This window comes from Fringilla coelebs, assembly GCF_963513975.1.
Source record: "Fringilla coelebs genome assembly, chromosome: 5".
NCBI lineage: Eukaryota > Metazoa > Chordata > Aves > Passeriformes > Fringillidae > Fringilla > Fringilla coelebs.
Window position 1 is genome coordinate 61,060,184 of NC_140033.1, and position 17,827 is coordinate 61,078,010.

The 17,827-nt window shown below is 42.9% G+C and overlaps 1 protein-coding gene across 2 annotated transcripts in view; it reads left to right on the forward strand.

The window, feature by feature from the left end:
* Positions 1-8,104: 8,104 nt before the first annotated feature.
* Positions 8,105-17,827, forward strand: part of SYT10 (synaptotagmin 10) — a gene marked incomplete at its 3' end in the record, with an annotated part of 33,890 nt that continues 24,167 nt past the window's right edge. Inside the window, exon 1 of one of the 2 annotated variants that reach the window (XM_084206072.1) lies at positions 8,105-8,398. In XM_084206072.1, coding sequence (XP_084062198.1) covers positions 8,248-8,398 — 151 coding nt within the window. In that variant the 5' untranslated portion in view covers positions 8,105-8,247. The remainder of the gene's footprint in view (positions 8,399-17,827) is intronic. The other variant, XM_084206073.1, reaches the window with a different exon arrangement.

Below are 17,827 nucleotides of genomic sequence, written 5' to 3' on the forward strand. Positions count from 1 at the left end.
ACAGCTAGACCTACAAGTGGCTTCTTTGTGAGCTTCTTTCCATTAAATCTAATGATAATTTGATATGGAGAAGAATGCAGCCATATATTTATCCTTTTTGGGCAGAAGAAATTGCTGTCTACAGTGCCTGACTCAGAATTTATGCAAAAGCTTTTAAGTTACAAAAAAAAAAAAAAGCTTCTTTTATTTTTTTTTCCTGCTTTTGCTTTAAAACCTGCATTTTTAAAGTTCATCTCTGAGTTTTCTCCCTAAGTGCATCACTCACAGTTAGGAATATGAAACACTCCATGTTCACAGTTATTTGGCAGTGATTCTCCCCTAAAACTGTGTCTTGATTTCTGAACTTTCCAGTAAATGGAAGATGCTGTAATTGCAGTAGTCCAGAATTTTGCTCTCAGTCAGGTAATATATGACTTTATCAAAGCATCATTATATTATTTTATCATTATATTTGCTGCCTTTGACTATGTGCATTGTAAACCATTTGGGAAAAACATTTTTAATAGAAAAAGCACCTGTGAGAACTAACTCTGAAAAACAAATGCAGCATTTTGCAGGTCTAGATTTTCTTTTGAAACGGTAAAGCATCCTCTACAGTGCTATCATGTTCCTTCTCAGATAATCATTTCTGGAATTAAAGAAACACTACAACACCTCCCTTAAAGTACACAGAGAGCAGCTATCAGGAGAACCTTCCCATGAAAGTTAGTGAATTACTTCTTTTAGGGGCTCAGGTGTCTGACCAAGAATGATTGAAGCTTCTTCTACCTCTTTCACATTGTGCCTCACCAGAATTTATTTATTTAAATACTGTTCATATACATACACTATGATTATCTGACAAGTTAGAGACCCATGATATGAAATTTTGATGAAACATTCATGATTCAGCCACATTTGAGACATGATTTTTATACGTTTGGGTTGTTCCTGTGGTAAATTTCCATATATCCTTACTCTTTCTAACATCCACATGGGCATCCCAGGACTCTTACCAATCTGACAGCATATTCAAACAACCTGAAAAACATTTTCTTTCTATAAGCACTAAAAAAAAAAAGTGCTTAAAATAAAATACCCCTAATACAGTTTTCACAGTTATTAATTGCTGTGACCTTTAGGCAGGTTCTGCTGCTGTCAATCTCCCCAGTGCTCACACACCAGATCAAGAAATTTGTAAATATTGTGCTTTGTGATATGATTACTAACTCCAGATGGGTAACCAGACTTCAAGGTGAGGTGGAAAGCATCAGCATTCCTACCATTTATTTAAGCCATTTGCAAAGCCTCAGTTGTGGGTCCCCACCAGGAAATCTCACCTCCTTGAGGCTGAGGGCAAAAACTTGCAGCACACTTTTCCTGGTGCAGCAGACTGCCCATTTTGTCAGCCTGTGTAGGAAAAAAAACCTGATGCCATGGCCCTGTGTGCTCCCTTCCCATCCCTTCTGGGAAGCTTTTCTCACTGCCAGCCCCCAGCCCTTCCAAAGACTCCAGTCAGCAGCAACCACACCCTGCTGATGGAAGACCCCAGAAACAGCTCTCTGCATGGTACTAACACGTTGTCTTTGGGTATTGTGTCTGACTTATTCCCCTGACTGTAAACAAAAGCAGCGATTCAGGGCTAGGAAGAAATCCCTGAATTGAATGATTACGGAAAATCGGAGTTGTGTTAATTAGAATTACCAGGGATTAGCTCCTTTCTCTCACTGAAAAACAAATTAAATTACAAATTATTAGAGAACGGAAAAGGTCATTTTAAACCCAAGAGAATTTATTTACCATGATCCAGGTGAGAAACTGGCTCTCTGAGAACCAGAGCACGAGATATCATTTTATGACTGGGCACATTGCTAAGGTTCCATGACCCAGCCAAAATATTTTGCAGCAGGAGTTATAAGTGCAAAAAGGCACAGCAGGGGGAATCAGATTAGCTCTCCATTACCTAAGAGGACTGCTCTGGTTGAGGATGGTGGAGACTGCTGTGCCCTTGCTGCCACAGTGAGCCCCTCTCTCCGTGCAGGACGTGTCAGACACCCGCAGGCAGCTCTGCCCGTCCCCCGGCAGAATGGGGGGCAGGTGACAAGGGCAGGAGGGAGGCAGCAGGGTGAGACTCGTCCCCAGATGTGTGAATGGCACCTTCTCACTCGAAAAGTTCATTTTCTGTGTTTATTTTCCAGCACCTGTTGCGAACAAGGAAAGTTGTTCCTCGTTCCGTGATCCGCTGGTTAAGAGCTGAGCCGAGCAAAGTCCTGACGCAAATGAACATCATTTCTATTGTGATTAAATGGCACTGTACCCACTTAAGTCAAAGCTGAATTTGGCCAGTAACATACACCGAGCTCCAAACTAGTGATGACAGAGCTAATTAAGAAATAATGACAGTGGAATAGAACAATGTCACAGGATAAAGGTCTCCTGCTCTCAACAAATGCTGAAATGAGGCTCATTTATCATGAATGAATGTCGAGGCAGAGATGCTATCTTCTAAAAGCATGGAGCTTTACTCTTTTGACAATGCTGAGTAGTAATTATTTGTTTCTTTTATGTGGAACTTAATGATTTATATGGATGTAATAGTTTTATTACCTACATGAACATCTCTACAGTGGCTATTGATAGTATAGGTGAACAGGTGTTTATTCCATAATTGATCTATTTTATTCTAATTATCTTAGGATATGAATTAAATGTATTGCAGCAAAAGTGTTGCCCTTCAAAGCAAATGTTTTTGCTGTAGCTGCACTACCACAAATTATTTTAGTGAGTTTTATGCTGTTCCATTAGGACCTAATCACACATTCACTGAATACTGTTGCTGTGAGAGCAGGATACAACCAAACAGGCCACAATACCCTTAATTTATCAGGATTTTTAAATTAAATATTTCTTAAGCAGAATAAATTTGGAGCTGTTATAGGAGGCACTCAACCATGAAAACCAAGTACAGAGGAACAAAACTGGAACAAAAATTATATGCACCAAACAAACTCCTTGTGTCTGTGTTTAGGTTGATAATAGAGCTTGAAAATCATTAAGGAGCATGCTCACAGCTGTATCACTAGAAGGCACAAAGACAGAAATTCATTAGGTGCAGAGGAATAGCCCAAATTAATCAGCAAAACCTGGCTGCATTGAACAATTCTAGTAGCAAAAAATACCTTATTTCACCAAAGCTTAGGGTTGGCTTGTATTACCAGAGAGTATTTTAAGAAAGCTGGCTTTCAGGAAAAACTTTGAAAAGTATGCTGAGAGAAGAAAAATTTTTTTTTCCTATTATTCTATGGGTTCTTCAAACCAACCAACTTTGCAAATCATTATTTCAGTGTGATATCTTGTCCTGAAGCTGAAGAAATCTTGCTAATGCCAATCACAACCTCATTCCTCAGTAGATGCAACTAAGAGAAAAAAGGGAAGGCAATAGGAAGAAAAATGGCAACAGAGGTTGTTAACATGCTCTGATTCAATAGAACATGTCCTTTTAAGGCACCATGTCACACATGCATGCTCAAACATGTTGTTTCTCTGTGACCTTGCTTTTCTTCAGCTTCAAAAATTAGCTGAAAATGATAAATGAGAGGCTGTGTGGATACAGCCACAGAGAGAAGACAAGGAAGCCCTTCAAGCCCTTCAGCTGAGAAATGGCAGATAGGTTGATTGAACCCAAAAATACTTCATCTAGTTTCAAAAAACAAAAAACAAAACAAAAAAACAAAAAAAAAAACCAAAACAAAAAAAAAAAAACAAAAACACTATCAGAGGTGGAAACAGTTTTTAATTTGCCCTTCTTACCTCTTCCAACAGTCTGTCCAGTGGACACACCAAGTGAGGACCAAAGTATATCCATTCTCCCCATGAGCCAGGAGGAGCTCAAGGGATCTGCTGGTTTCCCAGCTGGCTGCTCTGCCATTCCTCCTGCTCAAACAGCCATAAAAAACACCACACCCCATGCTTAGGATTTTGCAGTGAAAAAAGGGATTTTATGTAATTACCTGCTAGTAGCTAAAAAGCAAACAACAACTCACAGTGGATGCAGGGCTGCAAGACACCAAAATTTGTCAATGCCATGTATCACATAAAAAGCACAATTTGAAATAAAATACAGTAGTAATCACTTTGTCCTCTCTCCCTAACCAATTATTCTGCGGGACTTATAGTAAATCTTCATAAATTGTTCCAAGCTACACATCTTTTAAAAAATGTTTTCACAAAACTGCCAACATTGTTAGCTGCTGGCTCTCAGAAGTGGCTTCATCTGTTTTTGCAGGTCCTGAAGGACTGTCTTTGCTCAGATTTGTAGTCTTAAGTACCAACTGCACCAAATCAAGCAGAAAAAAAATAAAGTAACAGTTACTCATTATTTCTGAAAATTGAAGAAGCATCTGTTTGGACAAAATATGGGGAGCTCTCCTTATGATTATGAGTTTTATTCACAGTAAATTAGAAGCTGGAAGAAGCAACCCAGAGGAGGATTCTGTAGTACTACATATTATGAAACTGTGGAAGCAAGAAGAAAAAATTATAAGAATGGTAGAAAAAAAAATTTAAGAATTAGATTTTTTTTGGTATTACTGTTTGAACTAATGAAGAGTCCCTGTTCATATGTGCTCGTGGCAGTCTTCCTTTCTAATTTGCACGTTAGGAACATTCAGCTTTTACTGGCTCCTGGACTGCTGCATACCTTTTTTTTTTCTTCACTTCTTGCTCAAAAGTAGAGGATTAAAAATATGAAGATAGAGTAAAGCAATCTTTAATCTTTCAGGTTTACTTTGCTGTTCACAAGGAATTTACGGAGATGTTATAGGGAAAAAATTTGTAACTCTTGCCAAGGTAAACAGTGTCTGTAACCTATAACTTCCATCTTTTCTTCTACTCATAACTTCTTAAAAGCTGAATGTTGAAATGACTCTTTTTCCCCAGCCCCAATGTTTGGGGGGTTTTTTTGTTGTTTGTTTGTTTGTTTGTTTGGGTTTTTTTGGCATCCTTATTGGATTCCAAATCAAGAGACCAGGGCCTGTGTTTATATATAGGCTACCTATATTGCCTAACCTTCAAAACCCCCAACACAGTCCCCATTAAAGGATACTTCTCACAAACCTGAGCATTTTGCCATGATTTTCCTGTCCACCCTTACCTCTGGGTGGACACTTCATGGACAACACGAGGATGTGAATACGTGCAATTAATTTGAAAAAAAGAGGAGTTTTCTCCCTTAGTCAAGAGGAAGCTGTCAAGCCAGTATGAACCTGGCAATGACCAGCAGTCAGAGCAGCAGGAGCTGGTATGGTCTGGTCTGATGGCACTGCCTGGAACTCATGAGGCAAGAGGTTACTGTGTCCTAAAACACCGTGTGGGACCACTGCCGCAGGGAAAATTAATGGTCTTGGTGGGTACCAGGGCACACAGTGCAGCTGCATATTAATTTAAAAATTGCCAGGCTATTGAAAACCAAAGCAGTGGGAGTTGTAGCTCGAAAACAAGCTGTTATGTCCTTCCATATGCAGAAAAAGTTGTTTTCCACTGAAAGAACATATTGGAGAAAAAATGCCATGATTGGTAATCTGAATTTATATTTAAGACTAAAATTCTCAATAGAAAAGCATCTACTTCATCAATAACTTGACTCCAAAAATAAAAGTTGTTTCAGGAACTGGTTTAGGACAAGTTAGTCAGCATATCTCACCAGAAGAATCGTTAATCTCCTGGTGAAACTAATCTCATAGTACTTAGAATGAGAAAAACTATTCTATTGATTAATTGAAATTGATATCCATGCTACTTACTGAAGAACAGGATTTAGATAATTAAGATGCCTCTGATAAAGATGCAGTAATGCTAGTTAGTGAGGCTGGTGTTTGCCATATACCTAAAAGCATTTTTAAAAAATATTTAGGACATCTGAGAGAGATGAGTTGGTATCCACTTCCAGATACCTACCTGAAAATCTTCAAAAGCAGGAGCATTTTTTTTAAATTATTAACTGTAGAATACACCTGTTTGTGCTTTTCTGCATCTATGTAAATATAATAATATCAATAACACCAAGGTGGTGTGATTTTCACTGAAAGGAAGTTCTTGTGTGCAAAGACAAGAAATAGAGAGTTGCACCAAAGTCTCACTACATAAATAAAAAAGCAGGATAGCAAACTGGTCTATGAGGGGAACTTTACTATAATCAGTGGCAAAGTTGCCATTCACTTCAGAGACAGAAAATTTCATTCATGGGCTGTGTGATACATCCATGGACACAGTCTGTAGAAAAGTTCAAATGTGAAGGAGCTTAGGTTTCAGCCTTTAAATGCAGTCCTTGCTCTCATTAATACCAATATCTATGTATATGTGTCTCCTCTTAGCTTTTGCTAGAGTTCTGGGTAAGTCTCAAAGATAAACAGACTGCTTAATTATTAGTTGGTGATGCATGACAGAATTTTGGGAACAGGACTGTAAATCTCACACAGACAGTAAATATGTTCATATTTTGAAGTCTGAATGTAGGCAGCAGTTGCCTTCACTCTGATGAAAATATCTACATACATTTTTATTGCTAGCAAGACTATTTTAATAATTATACAGATTTAGTTCCCTGTGAGGGTGAAAGGAGTCTTCAAATAGACCTCCACAGTTCTGTGCCCTGCCTAGTCTAAACATTCTAAGATTTGACAGAACATTTTGCAGCATTAACAAATTTGACAGTGCTAGTTTCAGGAAAGGCGTTAAATGGGGAAGAACTTCTTTAGTAGCATCTGATATTTCTGAAATAGGTGTGTTATATCTCTGAAAAAAAGCTCTGTGGAACAGATTTTGTGTTGATGATACAGTTTGTGTACAACTCAGTCTACTACTTCCCTAAGATTTCGAAAAGTGCATGTGCATGAATTTATCTGTATAAATGCATGCTCCTTCAAACCACCAAAAGGCTGGGGTTTAGAAGTATCTCCTTGTGCTTTTAACAAATAGCTATGCAATATAAAGTATAGAATTTTAGAACTTAAACTGGAATAATAATCCATTTTCTTATTCTATAATTCAGCTATTGAAGAATGGTTTTAAAGTTTTCAACTGTTAAACTTGACAGTTTGCTAGATGTGTTTTAGATAAAAAATTCAAAATCCAGAGGGGAAAAAAAAGCACAGCAGCACAGAAGTTAACTTCTCATGCCTATGAAACCAAGACACCCAAGCAGCAGACTACAGGCAGTGCTGCTAAGTAAACCTAGCAGTACACAGACATCCTTCCATCTCTGCCTAGTTAGAATTAAGCATTGCAAGGCATCTGTATGCCATCGAACTGGAGGAATTTTCCCCAGTAACATAAAATTGTGTCAGAATTTCAGTAAGTAGATGAACAAGTTAACAGATGAAGTCTTGTTCAGCTCCATAGCCAATAACTGAAACAACCACTAGCGGTATACCCTGCACTGATTTTCAAAAGTATATTCAAGCACACGGTGTAGCTGAAACTTTTTTACTTATAAAATAACCCAACTTTACAGAATTTTTAGAGGGAACAAACCAGGCAACCGTAAGGTTCCTCTAACTCCTTTAGAAGTTAAAGAAATCGGCAAAGTCCCGCTCCCTCCGCTATGGGGAAGCGGAGTGGAGACGATGATTTAATCAATGAAGTTACTCGACGCGGCTCGGCAGCCCGCGCTGATCACCCCGCCGAGGTCACCTCGGAAAAAACGCTGGGGGAAGAACGAGCGGAGCGGCGGGGAACCAGCTCCGCTTCGTGCTGCCTGTGCGATGAGCGGCCGAGGAGCAGCGCCCGGAGCGCGCCGCTGTCCCCACGCTGTCCCCGCTGTCCCCGCTGTCCCGCGGGGCCGGGGGTGCTGCGGCCGGGAGGCGACAGCGCTCCGCCCGCCGCTGCCCGCGCCGCCCACCGCACCGCACCGCACCGCTCCGCACCGAGCGGGGCCGCGGGGCGGGGGAAGGAAAAGTTTCCCGGGGGATGCGAGGGCCCCCCGCCCCCCGCGCCGGGCTGCCATTGGCCGAGCCGCCTGCCGGAGCCCGGAGCCACAAAAGGCGTTGCTAAGTGGATGTTTATTTTTTTCCCCCTCTTTTTTTTTTCCCTCCCCCCCCCCTCTTTTTTTTTTTGCCTCCCCCCGCTCCTTCACTACTTCTTCGGTGCACTCGCGCCGCTCCCGCCGCCGCCGCCGCTCCGCCCCGCTCCGCTCCCCGCGGAGGCAGCGCGGGTCGGGCGCGGAGCCGTCCCGCTCCGGCCATGGCCTAGCGGCGGCGGCCGGGGCGCAAGATGAGTTTCCCGGCGGAGGACGGCGTGGGCAGCCTCTGCCACAAGGCGCTGCAGATCATCTCGGAGCTGTGCCTGGGCGGGCAGGTGGAGCGGGAGAAGTGCGCCGGCATCTTCCCCCTGGAGAGCGCCCGGCAGGGCATCGGCGGCACAGGTACCGGCACCGGCCCCGCCGCCGCCGGGCTCGTCCTGCCGCCGCCGCGGGGCGGACAGCGAGGCGTGGGCGACCGGAGAGCGCAACTTTTTCCTTTGCTTTCCCTGCGTGCGGAGGGGGCGGAGGGGGGGAGGGCAGGCACGCAGCCCGCTTTAAAATCCGCTCCCTCTCGCAGCCCGCCGAGGCTGCCGAGGAGCGCTGAGCGGAGCGCCGGGACCGCCGGGGCGGGGACCAGCGTGGCGGGGCAAACGTGGGAGCAGCGGGCGAGGGTGCGGGAGCGGGGCCGGGAAGCACGGACAGGTGCCCAGGGGCCAGAAATCGCCGCCGGAGACGGCCCCGTTCCCGCCCAACTCGCTCGTTTGCCTCCCGCAGCTCCGCTTCGGCAAGGTTTCCCCCACGACGGGAGTTTGTGCGGAAAGCCCGGCGCCGGGCTGCTGCTGCGTGTGCTGGCGGGGCCGTGCGGGCGGGCAGCGGGCAGAGGGCTGCGGTCCGTGCTCCTGTCACGGGTGGGCAGCGGGGCACAGGACTGCGGTCCGTGTTCCTGTCACGGGTGGGCAGCGGGGCACAGGACTGCAGTCCGTGCTCCTGTCACGGGTGGGCAGCGGGGCAGAGGGCTGCGGTCCGTGCTCTTGTCACGGGTGGGCAGCGGGGCACAGGGCTGCGGTCCGTGCTCTTGTCACGGGTGGGTAGCGGGGCAGAGGGCTGCGGTCTGCGCTCTTGTCACGGGTGGGCAGCGGGGCAGAGGGCTGCGGTCCGTGCCCCTGTCACGGGTGGGCAGCGGGGCACAGGGCTGCGGTCTGCGCTCTTGTCACGGGTGGGTAGCGGGGCACAGGCTGCGGTCCGTGCTCTTGTCACGGGTGGGCAGCGGGGCAGAGGGCTGCGGTCTGCGCTCTTGTCACGGGTGGGCAGCGGGGCACAGGGCTGCGGTCCGTGCTCTTGTCACGGGTGGGTAGCGGGGCACAGGCTGCGGTCCGTGCTCTTGTCACGGGTGGGCAGCGGGGCAGAGGGCTGCGGTCCGCGCTCTTGTCACGGGTGGGCAGCGGTTCCGTGTGCCGGGCGCGCCACGCGTGGGCTGCACCCGCTCTCCCTCTCTTGTCCCCGGCCGTCCCTCTGCAATTGGCATGCGACGCTGGGGCCCGGGCAACAGGTTGGGTTGCGGGCAGTGCGGGCAGCCGGCAGGGATCGGGCGCAGCCGGGGCTCGGGGCGCAGCTCGGCACGTCCCGCCTCGCAGCCTCCCCTTTCTGAGTGGGGTTTGAGTGCTTTGCATCCTCTCCGCTCATCGCTGGGGGAGGCAGGAGAGCCGTCTGACAGGCAGTGGGAACCTGTGGAGTCACGGCAAAGCTTCGGTCCGGCCCGAGACGCTTGCCCAGGAAAATTTGGGTAGGGTGGAAGGAGAAAATTTGGGTTAATTTAAACATTCCAAATTCAGAAAAATTGTTATATTGAAACTAATATTTTGAGTCCTAATAGTGGTGCCTTTGGTTCCTGATATCTGGATTTTCTGCACCCTTTGGAACCAACTCTGTACTTTTACATTATCCTGTGTGGTGCTCTCTGGGCACCTTGTTATCCTTGGCACTTATTTTTTGGACAGGGCTTGAAAGTTGATCAAAGTTCTGTGCTTAATTTCTGCTAGATGGGACTGATAACCTCTACTGTCTATCCATGAATGCAGATGAACAGCTTGCACTATGGCCAGCAAATGCCAAGTGTAACAGTGCAAATTAAATAAATTAACACCAGGTCATGTAAAGCAGCAGGTTCTCAGCGTGTGCCCCAGCTGCGCTGTCGCTGCCACTGCAGCTGATGGGCTTTTTGTTGTTTTCTTTTCTTTGAATACCTGCAGATTTTACCACAAATTTCGTGTTATTTGTAGTATCTCAGATCAAAATCACTTTTATCTGACCCTGCCCTAGTCAGCCCAGCCTGACCCAGCCACCGGGGCAGGGCAGCAAGGCAAGGAGGGGCGAGGGGGCTGCAGCCTTTCCCCCAGCACGGATCATGAATATTCTGATCATGCTCTGTGTTAGTCTTCATGGTCTGAATGGTAGAAGGATGAATGAAAGCAGCATTATCCTATGGAGCCTGGAAAATTGGGCTCTGCAAAGTCGGTGTATAGACAGGTGGGATATGAAGGACACAAAACATTCCATGAGGTAAACCAAGATCTGCTGTTTAGAAAATGCAAATCTTCAACACCTGGTTCAAGGCTGCATTATGTATAATAAGATGAACTTGTTTTTAAGCATTTATGGAAAGTCAACAATCTTCTTGGGTTTCCATTTGTAATACCTTACAGTTGTTGGATTAGGGAAAAAATATAGTTAACAGGAGCTGGAACCACTGGGTGCCACATCTCAGCTGAATTCCTGAATCTCACTTTTCCCCCTTAAAAGGAAACCAATATTAGATGATGGGGGTCAACTTTATTGAGATGCACAGTATATTGAGCATTAGCTCATTAACAACACTGCTAATGAACTTATAGTAATACTCTGTCTCCAGAGGAGGACCAGACACAATGTCATTGCTGATTATTGACAATATTTTAACATGTAAACACTTAGGTAGACAAGATATAAATATGACTTTCATCAATTCTATGAGCAGAAATACTCCAAATACAGTTTAAGCTGAGGGCAGTGGTATCATTGAAAGATGAGCCATACCATATCTCCTCTTCAAATGCACTTAGAGCTCCTTGTCATCTCTATGGATAAAGCTAATGTCCAGAGCACTGAACAACCATAGATCCTCTTCATTAAAGGTGGAAATGTTAAAGTACTTCCATTTTCCTCATCCCAAAAAGATACCTAAAAGTATCACAAAGATAGAATAGGCAAAAATCACTAATGAGATGTCACTAAAGGAGAGAAGTCTAAACAGTACCAAGCCTGACAGAGCTCAAGAAGCATTTGGACAATGCTTCCAGGCACATGGTGTGATTCTTGGAGATGGTCCTGTGCAGGGACAGGGGTTGGACTAGGTGGTTCTTGCAGGTCCCTTCCAACTCAGAATATTCTGTAAACCATGAGGAGACACATATTTAAAAAGGAAAGAAGGGTGCAAGCAACCTTTCAGAAAGTAAAAGAGTAGATGGTAAAAACAAAAGGAGACCACCTCTATTTAGTACAAGGATAAAAACGTGTTCTGGAAGTTGAAAACACTCTGAAATGCAACTAGAACTGCATTGGTGTGTTTATGTCAGTGAGTGTGGGGATAGCCTTCTGTTCAGCTAGACCATGAAAAGCAGCCAAGCTTCTCAGAGGAATCAGCTACTTGAGGCAGAAGATGCATCACCCAATCACAGGCTCAAAGCAAAATATGAGACAATATTGACCCCATGACCCAAGAAGTTTCCAAGGGAAGCAGAGACACTGGGCAGTGATTTTTTTTTTTGATAGTGTGTATGCCTAGATGAGAGAAAGAAGCATAAAAAGGATAAACAAAGAAGAGGAAGCTGGAGATACAGTCAGAAGAAAAAATGGTGAGTATGGCTCTGGGAAGGCAGAGTGTAACAAAATGAAGCAACAAAGCAGAAAGGGGAGATATTCAGGTTTCCTGCCAGTAAGGGAACAGACAGGTTTACATCAAAGAAATTACTGATTATTCAACAGGTTTTTTCCTCTCAGTGCCAGCACCAACACCTTAGGACCCTCAATTACTGCTCACTACTTGGGTCAAGAAGAGGTAATCATATTTAGTGTAATGAACAATCAATCTACAGAACTCATAGCAAATAATCTTCATGAGATAGAAAATTTAGTAAATTTCTGAGAACTTTAGACAAGTGAATATAGACACCTGCTGTTATATTTTCTGCCCCAGTAATGACAAGAACTATTAATTTGCTCATCTCAGGGGAATGTTCAAGTGAAAAGATTAGGAAGATGTTTAGGTTTATAGTACCTCTGTATGATTAGATGACTGTGAGCTTTCTTCTGAAAGTTATAGCATTTTTGTCAAAATGCACAATTAGATGTGCAGCTGTTTTGTTTTTATTTTACACCTCCAGTACATTTGGGAAAAATAATTAAGATGTCAATTAAAGGAGTTAAGGTGGAAAATAAATGGGAGCTGGATGTGCAGGATTTTGCATAATAAAATTTATCTCTAAACTTATTAAATTATTCATTTTCTTTAACTGTCCCAAACTCATATATGCAGTGTGGTTATGCTGGTGTCTTGGCTCAGGTTATCTCATTAACATAGGACTGTAATTAATTTTTTCCAGCTAAGCATTCCTCCTCATTTTCAGTGGAACCAAGCACATCAAAGGTCCCAGTTGTGAGCATTTCTGAAGATTAAGCCAATTGCATACAGCATAATGAGAGGAGTTTGGACAATCTCCTCTAGGGACACATGTTTAAAATTCATTTTATGTCCTCTGCAAATGGTGGGTACTTTGTGCTCTTTGCCTTTTTTTTAGGCCTGCTGGTCATGCAAAACTTTACTCTCTCATTATCAGTTCCCATGGGTGACAAATGTTTACTATAGAGCTGGAAACCCAGCTCTGCTATAAACATTGAGGGCATTTTTTAGCCCACTAGAGTGGGTAGTGAATATCTTGAGAGTGATGTTCACTCTTGCTCCTTCGTTTGTCAGACAATTGATTTTTGAAAGTTGACCATGCAAAGAGCATCAGCTTCTAGGGGATCATTTGTTATTCATGTAAATATTCTACTGACAGTTATTCTGCTAACATAACAGTTTTAACCTACCAAGTTTTTAACCCTACCCCTGACTGACAGTTTGCTATAAAAGTACAGAGGGAGCAGGAAAGCACTGGAGCATCCTGCCCATGGCCAGTCTGTAATACAGACTTCCACAAAGAGCAATGCCTTATGTCCTCCTGCTGTAGCTGCCACGTGCCTCCTGTTGGCTGTCAGAAGCTTCTCTGGCAGCTCTCAGCCTGCTGGATGGCAGCTGATTGAGTTTGCATTTAGTCCTGGTTCCTTTGAACACACTGTGTTCGGGCACACAGTGCACCCCCATCCACAAGCAGCCTGAGCTGGGGCTGTGCTCGCACTGCCTGGATCTATTTAGGGGAGGGGGAAGAACAGATTTACCCCACAGCAGGCTTGTAAATTCTGCTCAACTGTGCCAAAGTAATGAAGGGGATGAGAAATGGCTCGGACAAATGTGGAGGATACTGTGATCAGGCTGTCATGCAAGGAAGGAGCATTTTTCTTGGTGATAAAGTAACTGTTGTGTGAAACAAGTGAGCATTCTGTTACAGGGAAATGAAACACTGTCTCTGCTACTGGGGAATGTGAGAAAATCAAATAATAAACATTTTAACAGTTAACAGACTGACCAAATTATTTGCCATTTAGTTCATCACCTGGTTAGATCAATGTTACTATCAGAGAAATAAGGCTTGGTGGGAAAAAAGTGCAGGGTTACTTACAAAATTAATGTTAATAAGCTGTGAAAACCAGAAATACATCCAATTCAGCAGCATAAAGGCAAAACCAGGGGGGTAAATGTACCACTGAGACCAGACTTATTTACAGCAAATGTGAAGGCAGTCACAACAATGCAGACAGCAGCAATACACAGAAAAAACGAGAGGTTTACAAAATAATCTTACTCTATGCACATTTCATCATGAAATACAGGGGGAAAATACAGAAAGATTTATACCATCTGGAGAACAAATCTGTAAAGATGATGAAGAGACGTGGTGTTTCCCTGGGTCCTGTCACATGTGTGAGATGTTTGTTATATAATGCTGGGTAAGAATAAACATAGCCATGACAATTCAAAGATGACACTTGAGCTGCATGAACCTCCTTACAGCTTTTGGTGTGCTTGTGGTGAGCAGCAGCTCGGTGAGCTCGTGGTGTGTTCTATTATAAAGAGGAGAGTGGGGGCTTCCTGCAGACACAAAGAGATCCTCAAAAGTGGGAGAATTGCACCAAGCACCAAAGGACCAAGCATAAGGCTGTAGGGTTTTTTTCATTTAATGGAAAGCTAAATGGGCAGCTGTGGGTCTAGCAGAGAGTCCCTCCTGTTGAGATTAAGTGAGAGACAACAAGCAGTGAAGCATGTAGGCCAAAAAGAGCCTTGAGAGTGAAGACCAATAATTTACAGACCCAGCCAGGTAAAAGTGAGACCCATCATCTCTAATAAAGCTTAGATAAATTGATTTTGAGAAGAGATTAATAATTTTGCATGCTGTGATCATGTAGTAAATCACAGTGATCCCTGAATTCATTTGGCTCCCCTCCTGGCAGGAAAAAACTATCAGAGTTCTGCTAGCATTAGGAAGTGATTTCCCAGCCAGAAGATGGTGGTGACTGTGTGAAACAAATTCAGACACCAGAATGAATTAACAGGGAGGGAACGCATTCACAATAAGGCCAGAGTAAAAGTCTGAGGAAGATCTTCTAAGGATGCTTCTCCATGGGAACAGGAGAGGAGGTCACATCTACTCTTTTAAGTGAAAGGCTTTTTTTGCCATTTGATACATAAGTCAGGTGTTTTGACAGGTTCAGACTGAGAGAGAAAATAGAAGACTCTGCACCTGCCACTTTCTGAGGCATGCTGGAGCATCGTGTCCCCATCTGAAGGGATTTGGATGAATGGGTAATTGTGGAGGATCTGCTAATGCAGAGTAAAAATTAATACCAGCAAGTTTTTATGTGCTTAAAATTTCCCCAAGGAAACCTAACAGCAGAAATGATGGGTTGAACCAACTAGTATATCTACATGGGGATAGGGGAGATTTATTGGCCCCAGACCTTTTATCATTTATAAGGGCCCTGCTTCCCTTCAAACCCTGGAAAATCAGAGACATGAGCTGACTCCGGGTATTGCATACTCAAGAGTTCCTTTATTATGGGAAGAATGAAGTACCTTATGTCTTGATGAACAAGAGAACAAATTCAAAGTTAAAGAAAAATATGTTTGAACAGAGGTTGCAGACATTGCCCTTTAAATATTTAAGGGAACCAAGATCAGATGTAGACAAAGAAATGGTCCAGAAGAGACTAGCTCCCTCCTTTCCCCAGGTGTTCCTTTCAGCCCTGCTCCTTTCCTGGGAAGAATCCATTCTCTTTAATGTGGTTCATATCAGATGTGTCTGACCCTCACACACCTGGGCATCCACATCCCAGCACTGTCTGGTGTTTCTGTCTCCATGCAATACCATGGGTTTGGGGAGTATGTTTTTCCAAATTCAGCCTCGTGAGGCGTATATTGCCTAAAATATAAGTGACCTTCATTTGGTTTTGAAATGGAAGTCTGCCAATGTGAATGTTTGCAAACAGATCCATGGGCAGAACTTTTCTGAGCCAAGTTCCAAACAAAAAATTTTGAAATCCACAGTACCAAAGCCAATGCTCAAGACATTACCTAGCATATAGAAAAGGAAAAAAAAAAGCAACACATGGGGATGTTTCTGAAGTACTTTCCTGATGCAAAAAACTGGCTACCTGATGCAAAAAAAACTGGCTATCAAGGAGACTTTTATGGTAGAAATGTATCACAAGATGTTTATAAAAATACAGAGAATTTTTGAGTCTTCTCAATAGACATGCCTTTCTTAAAGAGAAATATAAAATTGCCCAAAATTTCATATCTTGAAAGAGTAGTTTTAAATACAAAACCATGAGGAAACAGGATGCTTTTAGTTACTAAATTTTATCAAGACTAGAAATAAAACATGTAGGACAAACACCAGTAAAGAGAGTTCACCAAGAATGAAATGAAGTCATTGGAAGATCTCCCACTGACCAGAAGGGGATGGTATGAGAAAAAAATATCTTCATGAGAACAAGAATGGGAAATGCATAATCCTGTAATATTTCTGAATTTTCAGAGGGATGTCCTGTTCTATGCAAGTCTAAATCATTGCAGACAATTTGCAATTACCAGTTCAGAAAGAGCTGTGCAAGATTGGTTTTGTTTTCTTTTGGACTAGTAAGAACATTATTCACAATGTTGACAATTAATGCTGTCCCAGCATTATCTCCTCTGCCCTTACAAACTTAGGCATTCTTTAAATTTTTCACCAGTTCTATATCTTAAAATAATACTTTTGTATGTGAAGTGCAACCCTGGTCTGATGGCAAATCCATCTTTCCTTCCCAGCCAGGATTCCTTAGCAGGGATGTGAAGAAGCTCTAAGTCTTCCTCTTAATGTTCTACATTCTTCAACCAAACTTCCTATAAAACCTTAATAAAAGAGGCATATCCAGCCTAACACACAAAGGGTTTGGCTGCTCTCCAGATGAGTTCACTCTTCACATAACAACAAATGTCTCATCACTGCTCAGCTGAGTGACTGACAGAAGGAAGGACATTGAACAATATGGTTTTTATGTCAATTTTTATTTCATGGCACAGTCATGGCTTTTTAGCAATTGTAATAATAAATGTAATTAAGTAGTTTTTAGTAATGAACTATTTTTTGGTCATTTTTCTTGCAATTCAAATATTTCCTGTATTTGTTGCACTATGAAATTCAATATGTGAGGCTGTTTAATTTATTAATAAAATAGCAAAAAATTGAGACTACAACTGTTTATAGAATTAGTTCCTTATCTCTACTTGTAAGACTTTAGATATTTCATGGGATTATTTTACAGATATAAAACATATTTTCTGCAAAGATTTTGGGAGCTTTTTCAACTTTGAAGTAGCTTAATGGAAATCCAGAAAAACAGCTTAGAGAAAGTTGAAGTACAGGAGTAGGTGTTGAAAGGAGACAAGAAGTTATTTGAAGGCTTGAAAAATGTCTTGCAGTGAAAAACTTAAATTAGAATTGGCTAGAAATGCTTTGATGCAATGTTTTTCAGCTGATAGTATCTATTCATCAAATTGAAGCTCTGCTGGAAGGGATCAATTTTCATATTTCTGGTTTTGAAATGTTTCCAGCAGTTTCAAAGTTGTTAAAACATCCTCCTTCAACATTTTCCAAATGGAAAAAAAAAACCCTAGAATTTTCAGTTCTAAAAGTCTTTCTCTCAAAATATAACCTAATTATGCCAACTCTCCCTCAAGTGAGCTGGCAATATTGCAAATCACCCAAAATTTAATTTATTTTTTGTTTTCTTCTGGTTTTGTTCCCCTTAATTTTTATTTATTTCATGGCAGACCATCAACATTTTCAAGAGTTCCACTTTTTGTCACACTTTGAGAAGAGAAAAAAAATTTGGCCAGGTTGCCTGACAATTGGTCTGGTTCAATCTATCAAAGAAGGTTCTTCAGCGAGGCCTGCCTCTGTATGAATATCTTAAATTCACTTCTGACTGTGCATTGGGTTTGCCTGGCCAAGTTTTGGTAGCAGGAGGGGGTTTTCTGTGAGAAGCTTCTGGAAGCTCTTCCCATGTCCAACAGAGCCAAGGCCAGCTGGCTCCAGGATGAGCCCCCCACACACAGGGATTGCAGGAAAAATGTTTTTAAGAAGGGAGGGAAAAAAA